The 9,297-nt window shown below is 43.2% G+C and overlaps 1 protein-coding gene across 2 annotated transcripts; it reads left to right on the forward strand.

The window, feature by feature from the left end:
• The first annotated feature begins 538 nt into the window (after window positions 1-538).
• Window positions 539-7,547, forward strand: LOC146183630 (uncharacterized). 2 transcript variants are annotated; one of them, XM_084609168.1, is made up of 4 exons: window positions 540-915; window positions 3,977-4,125; window positions 6,797-6,911; window positions 6,980-7,167. In XM_084609168.1, exons 1-3 carry the CDS (start codon window positions 615-617, stop codon window positions 6,866-6,868), a joined length of 522 nt encoding a protein of 173 aa, XP_084465294.1. In that variant the 5' UTR covers window positions 540-614; the 3' UTR covers window positions 6,869-6,911; window positions 6,980-7,167. The 2 variants fall into 2 exon arrangements, with proteins under 2 accessions (XP_084465293.1, XP_084465294.1); XM_084609167.1 differs by lacking the exon at window positions 6,797-6,911 and having other exon boundaries at window positions 539-915; window positions 3,977-4,162; window positions 6,980-7,547.
• The last annotated feature ends 1,750 nt before the right edge of the window (window positions 7,548-9,297 follow it).

Genomic DNA, 9,297 nt, shown 5'->3' on the forward strand with positions numbered 1-9,297 from the left:
TAAAATGGCTAGGCGGCTTGTGACGCCGCCTCCCGATTCAAAGGGTTCAGCCTTATCCATCCATCCATACCAATACATGCGTTGCGCGCGCGCCAAACATTTGCAGGCGCGCTTTTCATTTTCTGTTGGTTTGAAACACCTTCAAGACCAATAAAAATCGCGGAGGTTGCCTGCAAGCGGCTGCTCCACACGCGCGAGGAGCGTCTGCTAGCATGGCCTTCGGATCTCAGAGGCCATGCTGCTAGGTCTCGCGCGTGCTGCTGATGTGCGTCCCGGCTGCGTATTGACAAACCATATCCCGTAGGAGCACTCGAGCAGACGACGCTCTTACGCGCAAGCACGTGACACAACGTCACTTCCCCGAGTAGCAGCGACGCTGACAAGCGTTTAGGGGTAGATCGGCTGGAAACGCTGGTTGGTCAAAAAGTGTGACGTCACGTGTGACGTCACAAGTCACGTGATATTTTGTGACGTCATGTCCTTTTGGGGACACACGTGTTTTCCCCAGATTGTCTCTAGAGTCCCTGGATTCCCCGTGCTTTTGAGAGCGCGCGCGGGAGGTTAAAAGAAGCGTGCATCTCGCTGCGCGCTTCACTCTGCCCGCTCCTGTCGGAATGGCTGCAGAGATTTCCAACCAGGGTGAAAGCGATCCTCGGCACGCTGACCGTGATTCCAATCACGATGATCGTCAGCTACATGATCGGCGCTGTGACATCTGCAACAAAGTCTTCACTGCGCGCAAGAACATGTTACAGCATAAGAGAAATGTTCACAAGTTGGAGGCAGAAGGAGCTGTCCTGAAGTGTGATGAGTGCAACTGCGGGCTCTCGACGCTGGAAAACTTGACTCGTCACTATAGCGACGTACACCAGTTCCCAGCCGAACATCGGCAACTGTCCTTCGCGAACGACAAAGGTAAGTAATTATATACATACTTCGTTTTTATTTTTTTTTCTGTCTCGTTCTTCGATCAGCACATGTGTGATTCCATATATATATATATATATATATATATATATATATATATATATATTCAAACAGGATGTCACACAACTTTCCCGATTATCTATTTTATTCCAACAGTTTCGGACGGTGGACCGTCCTTCTTCAAGGTAGATACTCAATTCTACCTTGAAGAAGGACGGTCCACCGTCCGAAACTGTTGGAATAAAATAGATAATCGGGAAAGTTGTGTGACATCCTGTTTGAATTTAACTCTGGCCCATTAGTAACAAGCAATCCATATTTATATATATATATATATATATATATATATATATATATATATATATATATATATATATATATTCGGTTTTGCGATGTGAGCATTCGCGGCTTGAACTTTTATTACAGGCGAATTCGCATGCGCAATACATGTAAGCATAATTTATTTTTTCCATGTTCTCGGCGATATGCGCTGTGTATATAATCCGCTGCCTTTCAAAATTTCGCAGGGCATTCTGCGATTCGTTTAGCTTGATGAGGCGTTTTCTGGAAGCTGTATTTAAGATGTACTCGATCATTTTTAGATATATAAATGTTAGACTAATGTCAGACTGGACTGTATTGCCGCGTCTCATATTTTTTTTTTAGTTCTTGTTCTTTAGGAAGCGTGAATACTTCCATATATTCGCAATAGACCGTTTTTCTGAGAGCTTGATTAATTCTCATGTCTCGTTTTTATTATATAGCTGTGTACATATAGTGTTCATGTCCGCGCTGCACTGTTCTTGCCTGTATTTGTGGTCGGTTTTGTATAGGAAGCATAATTTCGATTATTTGATATTTTTCTTTATTTATTTATTTTCATTTATTTTTTGTTCGCTTGTTGCCATGTCAGACGCTTCGAGAAGCTTGGAATTCAACCCCATCATTATACATACGTATATTTATACGAGTTGGGAAAAAAAATGCGTTATTTCGGCTCAGCCGCTGACCACAGGTACCTTTTGAAAGGCTACGTTTTTACATTACTAATTTCACTTTACTATGCATGCTGCATTTTCCGAAATCGAGGAAAACCTATCATTTGCGGCAAAAGCTTAGTGAAGACAATAAACCGAAGCAGAAGAGGGCAAATACGGTCTGGTTGGTACATGCTTAAGAATCGAGTAAAGCGCTAGGAGAGACGAAACACGTGAACGACAGAGCATATATCTGTCTGTCGTTCACGTGTTTCGTCTCCCCTAGCGCTGTTTTACTCGATTCTTCAACCGAAGCAGCCGATTTTACAGGCTGCGCTACCTGGCGAACTATGACGCAATACAGTTTGGGGGCTGGTCTCGTAGTTCGTCAGGTGGAGCAGCCTGTCGAATCAAGTTCTCCGCTCGCCACGGTGAAAAATTCTGCTGTAGCAGACTGCCAATTTTCGCCGATTCCGGAAAACTAAGGCAAGCACAGATGTTAAATTATATCAACAAACTTAGAACAATGGTCTACGCTTTTCGATCGGCACTTCAGTGAAATTGCCGGTTTTGTTTAGTGCACCGGTTTTCAGCCATGTGGAAAGGTGGTGCGGAACCTTAATCAATTGCGACCGGTATTGAGACTATAAGGTAGAGGGCAGGGCGAATCTTGTATTCGTGCTGCGATCTTTTGCGTACTAGAAGCAGGTTGTGTAATTGGGATTGAATCGATCGGTTAAACAACGCGCATTTGATGCCAGCGCGCGGCTACAATAAGGGATTCGACTCCTCCACATATCATGCCGCTCGCCACGAATTGCAGGCCCGTCTATCAGCTAGTTTCAGTGGTGCCGGTATCAACAATCGCACGATCATCTCTCGATCCCCATCTCCTTCTTTCGCGCGCGCTCTTGCGCTTAGAGAAGTTAACATTGACATTGAACCTACGTGGACCCCGCAAAACCAGAGTAGAGTGAACTAGTTCACTCTAACCAGAGCAAAAGCCGGAGAGCTATCGCGCGACCTTTCATTTCTTTTATCGTGGGCGTGGGTTTCGCACACCCACCTCCATTTGAGAAACGCATTGGTGTAAGGCATATATGTAAGCAACTATTTAGATCAAGCATGTATTTCAGCCATATATATATATATATATAATGTATATGTATATAATTCAAAGGAGCGAACAGTCTATGAGTCCAAGGGGAACATTTTCAATACCAACAACAAATCATTAAAAAAATATATGTCCAAATGTTCGCCTTGGGCTCGTAGACTATTCTCTCCTTTCAATTATATATAGCGAGCCCCTCGGTTCTCAGTTCCCCTTCAATTCTTTTCTATATATATATATATATATATATATATATATATATATATATATACATAATATAAATTCGAATCCCAGGTCAAAAGTCCTCACAAAGGTGAATCTTCTGCGTTTGTGAAAAAAATAAGGGGGCTATATGTATATGCTGTAATAATTAATGGTCCTCAGGTGTGGCAGCACTCGGTACTATAACTGTCACAATGTTCGGTACATAAATTCGCATCTGTCTGGTGCAGTGTTCTCCAGTATTTATGGGTCCAGCCAGCGGCACAACAGTCAAATTTAATTGGTCCTGTGAATCTGCAATTTTACAGATAAAAAGGTTCTTCCACAGTCGACTGCGGTTTCTGCCACTTGAAAAAAATGCGGGCAAATCCCAATGTTAAAATACTGTGGGGAAAAATGTGGACTAGCAAAGCTACCTTTGTGGTTGGCATTTTAGCCGAATTATAGTCTGGTAGTTTGAACAGAATATTTTACAGCCCAAGATTGATAAATATGCAGAATAATTAGTTGCAACAACTAAACCTTCATGGTAGAATTTCCCTGAACATTGCAAGATACTCAGCAATACTGGAAAAAAAAAACTATTCCACACATGCAGTTTTAGGAATGTGGACTACATTATACTGTAAGTAATAGTATGTGTTGTGCACAATGTTTTTCAAACAGTCATGCTTGATGAGTGTAGAAATTACTTTGTCAGTGATACAGAGCCCTGATTTTTTTTTTCATTTTACAGAGTTCCAGGAATGGAAAACGAGAGAGGAGGTGAATGAGGACTGCAAATTCATAGCACCTCAAGGCGAAAAAAGGCTCGCTGGTGGAAGTACAAGGGTGTACTATAAATGCCACAGGTCAGGAGTGGCTAGGCCAAGCCGAGGGAACAAGGTACGGGCAATGAAGAGCCAGGGAAGCTGCAAGAGTGGTAAGACATGCCTTTCTTTTATGATTGTTACTAGAGAAAAGAATGAAGTCAAGGTGATGTACCAAAGGACACATTATGGGCATGATGCAGATATTGCACACCTCACCATGACCACCTAGGAAAGAGCAATCATTGCAAGTGACCTTTCAAAAGGAGTGCCCATGAAGACTATAATGAAGAAAATAAGGGCATCAATAACAGTCAAGCTGACTCCTCTTCATTTGACTGATCGCTTAACCTTACACAACATCAAACGGCAGTATAATCTCAATGTGCCTGAAAGATGTCATGACAGTGATGCTGTCAGTGTTAGCACATGGGTGCAAATCATGAGGAACAAGAACCGACCTGTTGTTCGCTTGTACAAGGAGCAGGGGGCTGTTGATTCAACAAATACGTTCAGCACGAAGGATTTTGCTCTTGCTCTAATGACGGAGCCACAGGAAGACCTTCTGAAGGTTTTGGGCTCAGGAACAGTCTGTGTTGATTCCACACATGGAACAACAGGATACCAGTTTGAATTAGTGACTGTTCTGGTGCTGGATGAATTTGGAGCAGGACTGCCTATGGCATACTTTATCTCCAGCACAGTAAATGAAAAAACTTTAACAGCCTTCTTTGAATCTGTGAAGTCTTCCACAGGAGCATTATCAACTAAGATTTTTATGTCAGATGATGCATCTGAGTTCTTCAAGGCTTGGTCAACTGTCATGGGTCCACCTCAGCACCGACTGCTCTGCTCATGGCATGTGGACAAAAACTGGAGGCAAAGGATTATGGAGAAAGTCAAAGGAAGAGAACTTGGAGCTGAGATTTACCGGACAGTTCGCACACTGCTAGAATCCCTTGACAAGAATGAGTTGACTGAGCTTCTTGAGCCATTTTTGGCCAACAACGACCCCAGGCTGCAGGAGTTCATGCAGTATTTTAAAGCAAACTATGCTTACCGCCCAGAAATGTGGGCCTACAGTTTTCGAACTGGCCTCGGGATCAATACAAACATGCATCTTGAAAGAATGCACAGGACTTTAAAGCATAATTTTCTGGAAGGCAAGAAGAATCACCGTGTCGACAAGCTCATCTCGGCACTGATGGACATGACATACCATTTTCTTATGAAGAGGATAGGCCACATCACAAAAGAAAAGAGAACCTGCAAGATGAGTCGAATTGAGAAGAGCCATCGAACTGCCATGGCAAGCCCAGCATCTATAGAGAGGAATGAAGATCGAACATGGACTGTGCAATCCCAGTCCACAAAAGGCCTCGCATACAAAGTCTCAAAGGTGAAAGATGGTGCTTGCTGCCCTCTTGCATGCAGTGTGTGCATGGTGTGTGTGCATAGCTATGCATGCACTTGCTATGATCATCTGATGTCCATAATAGTTTGCAAACACATTCATGGTCTGGTCATAGCTAGCACACCAGAAATAGCAGCTGTGAAAATCCCTGAAACTGCTCTAGGAGTGTTGTCAACTTCGAAGATAAGTGAGGCTTTCCACATCTTGGAAAGTATTCAGGCAGCAGAAGCCTCAACAAGCGTGGCAAACTCAGAGTTGGTTGTGGCCAAGATGCAAGTAATCAAGGAATATACAGTGAAAGAAGAAATTTCTCAAGAAGTGCACAACAAAGCGTGCAAGCTTTTGGACCCTGTGCTGAAGATCTACGAAGAAACTAACAAGCAACAAAAGTCCCACAACTCAAGGGAGCCAGCCAACAAGAAAGCTGGGCATCAACTGAGGTTTCATACTACTAAGAAACCTAGGTTGTCCAGCTTAGGTTTTTCTAAGCCAACTGAGCTTCAGAAAGAGAGTATCAAAAGGCAAATCCTCGACAGCACCACCGAAGATACTCTTATAATTACATCTTCAGGACATGAATATCTTTGAAAAGTGGAATGGAACCCCTATGCCACTCTTCTGCACAGATCTATGAAGATAATGTGAAGCAGGAAATGCACAAGCAAGCATGAAAATTTAACTTCAAATTACATTTTTTTTTAACCCAGAAAACTAGCACGTACTTGGAATAAGTGTGAATTCCTACTTCTGAGAAGAGCACTGCCTTAGACTGACTGAGCCTTTCATCTCTGCCGAAATCACCGCCACTACATTTGTAAAGGTCCTTGTGCTTCCTGTATGATCTTACCTAGCTGTAGGTGAAGTTTGCAGCTGTATGGTACCAGTTGGTTGGTGTGTGCGTTAGAGCGCGAGAAACACCTCCAAGCTGGCCATATATGCTGCAGGTAAGTACTTTTCCTTCCAGCCCATCATTGTGCACCACTAACACGCTGGTCATGTGTGCTGCAGGTAAGTATACTTTTTCTTTCAGCGCAGCATCTCGCACATCGTGCGCTGCATCTGGCAGAGCCAGACAACATTTTTTCTCTCGGCAGAGCCTGACTGCTAGAGAGCGCGTCTCCCAGGTGGCGGATAGGGAGGCTCTAACCAAGCACCTGAGCTATGAGCTAACAAAAAACAGAATTGCTTCAATCAAAGGAAGGAGTGCTCAGACACGAGGTGTTTTATAATGCCATGGTGCTTCGTAAGAGTGGTGCTTGCACCCGCGGACCAACAGAGCTTTTACCTGAATGCCTTGTCATGTTTCTCACTTGTATGTTTTATTTTCACCCAGGTCCATGGCTGCATGCTACTGGCAATTAAAAAATTGCTGTTAGAGTGGAGCTTGCATACAAACATGTTCTAGACAAATTTTCTGGCTGACAGCATTGTGCACTATCACAAGACAGGTAAATGTATGCATACCGAAATAAACAGAACTTTCCATGCTAATTAATCCCACTGTAATGCATTTCAGAGGACAAACAGGCAAAGAGACATGGACACCATTGCTGCCTTTCACAATTGCATTCAAGAATCCATTCAGTTAATGGGGATATCTGGTTGTAATTCGCATCCTGCACCTCATGTTGGAATTTGCTTGTCCTAGCACTTCAATAAAAATATTTATTGATTTTGATCTTGCAAAAGTGTTGTCTTCTCACTTGTTTCTACATGCATGCTTCCAGGGATTTCGATATATAAGCAACACTGCCTGCAGTGCACTGAACACAAAGAAAACTACAACACTTGGTGGTGATATGTGTTCACACCACTGCAATGAATCACAATCATTTATCCTAATAATGACATGTTTCAGGCATCAGACATTGCTGAACCACATTCTTCAGCACTTGTATGAATGGCAGCAAAATACTGTTGTAATAGCCAAGGGTATTGGTTGCACAGTGAATTAGATATAGTTATGTAAGCACACAAATTTGCAAAATTAACTTAACACGTAACACTTGTCTGTGTCTAGCAGCTGTTTGTCCAAACCAGTTTTTATCATGTTCTTGTGATCTTGGCTGGTGCCTCTCTCGCCAGATGTTGCATACTCGTTCAAGACTAGAAGAAAAGCTGCAATAGTGGCAAACAGCAGTGATGAAATATGAATATTTGTTAACTTAATTGCACTATCTTACTGAAGAACTATTGCTAAATGAAGTTCAAGCAATATGTGCAGAAACAAGACAGCATTTTGCTAAGTGAATAGGTATAAGGCACATTCATAATGGCAGCACAACTCTTCATTATGACATTGAAGAAGAACATTTCAAACTTATACAAATAAGTGTTAGATCACCACTGAAAGTGTAATAGGTATTTGTATTCTAACTGCAATATTTAATTAGAGGCCGCAGAATGCAACAAATTCTAGGATAAGGTGAGCGATGTGGGGCCATTTGTTTGGTTTCCCTAATAAGACTGTGCAGAAACAAAATTCCATTGAAACTAGGTGCTGCATGCATGTTTCAGTGAAGACAAATTTTTTCAGTGACTGAATCACAGCTACCCCACACATTGTCAATAGAGATGGGAGGGCTCGCTAAAACAAACAAAAGCTTTAAGTATGATGCCCTTAAAAAAAGCTTGAAAATTTGTACTAATAGATGGCTGCTTCTAAATACAAAAGAACACTGGAAAGGGTGCAGAAAAATATTTTTTTGCTGTTATTTAGGTTTGCTTGCACAATTTAGGCTTGCCTGAGAAGCTTCGTGATCAATGCCTAATCTACTGGAAAAATTTAGTATGCTGAAATGCTGCATTTTTGTTTTTCCCACTTCCACTAGCTGAGTGTCAAAGCATTAACATAATGAAATGTAGTTAAATAAATAAATTGGTTCACAGGAAGGGAAAGGCGCAGTAACTGTCACACTTGCTCTGTGGACACCCGAACCGCGCCGTAAGGGAAGGGAGGAATTGGGAGTGAAAGTGGAAAGAGAGAAAGAGGAGCCGTAGTGGAGGGCTACGGAGTAATTTCGACCACCTGGGGATCTTTAACGTGCGCTGACATCGCACAGCACACGACGCCTCTTCGTTTCGCCTCCATCGAAACGCAGCCGCCGTGGTCGGGTTCGAACCCGGGAACTCCGGCACAGTAGTCGGGCGTCTTACCACTGCACCACCCCGGCGGGGCTGAAATGTAGTCTCGTTTCGCTTATTTGTATTTCAAATGAAGTGCGAAGAGAAGCTAGTCAGGTCGTAGTTTCATGCAGATGTCGAGCGTCGTTGAGCCGTTGATAGTCTGTCACGTTACTAAGATGTGATGTCACTAGCATTCACTGATACCCTTCTGTGTTTCATGTGTCAATAATTATGGTGCTAACGATGAGTCTCAGTTGGGAGAAAGATTTAACAGCTCATTGGAGATGAATAAAATATATGATAAAAGTTTGTTGCGCCCAGAACTTGGCCTTGCATGACCTTACATAAGGCAGAAACCCGTAATATTGTCGCGTAAACAGCGACCTTTACAGTTGCGTCCGAGGTCCAAGGCGTGGCAAAGGTTCTACGAACAGCGTCAGAGTTCAGGCTCGAGGTTAGCACACTTCTTCCTCTCACACTTCTGCGCTTCTTTGTCGTCAACGCATGCTACATTAGCCCCCCCGTGCGAAAAGCATCGTCCCGATGCTATATTGAAAGAGGGACAGAGTAAAAGGGGCCGCTATCTGGCATGAAAAGGCTTCAAGCGGACCACGTGGACCACTTCAGAACGCTTGGGACGCCGGGGCTCTGGTTCCTCGTGCGGAACGACTTCATAGTCCAGTTCACTGACGCGTCGAAGAACGCGGT

This window comes from Amblyomma maculatum, chromosome 7 (assembly GCF_055883805.1).
Source record: "Amblyomma maculatum isolate TAMU_Amacu chromosome 7, ASM5588380v1, whole genome shotgun sequence".
Classification (NCBI taxonomy): domain Eukaryota; kingdom Metazoa; phylum Arthropoda; class Arachnida; order Ixodida; family Ixodidae; genus Amblyomma; species Amblyomma maculatum.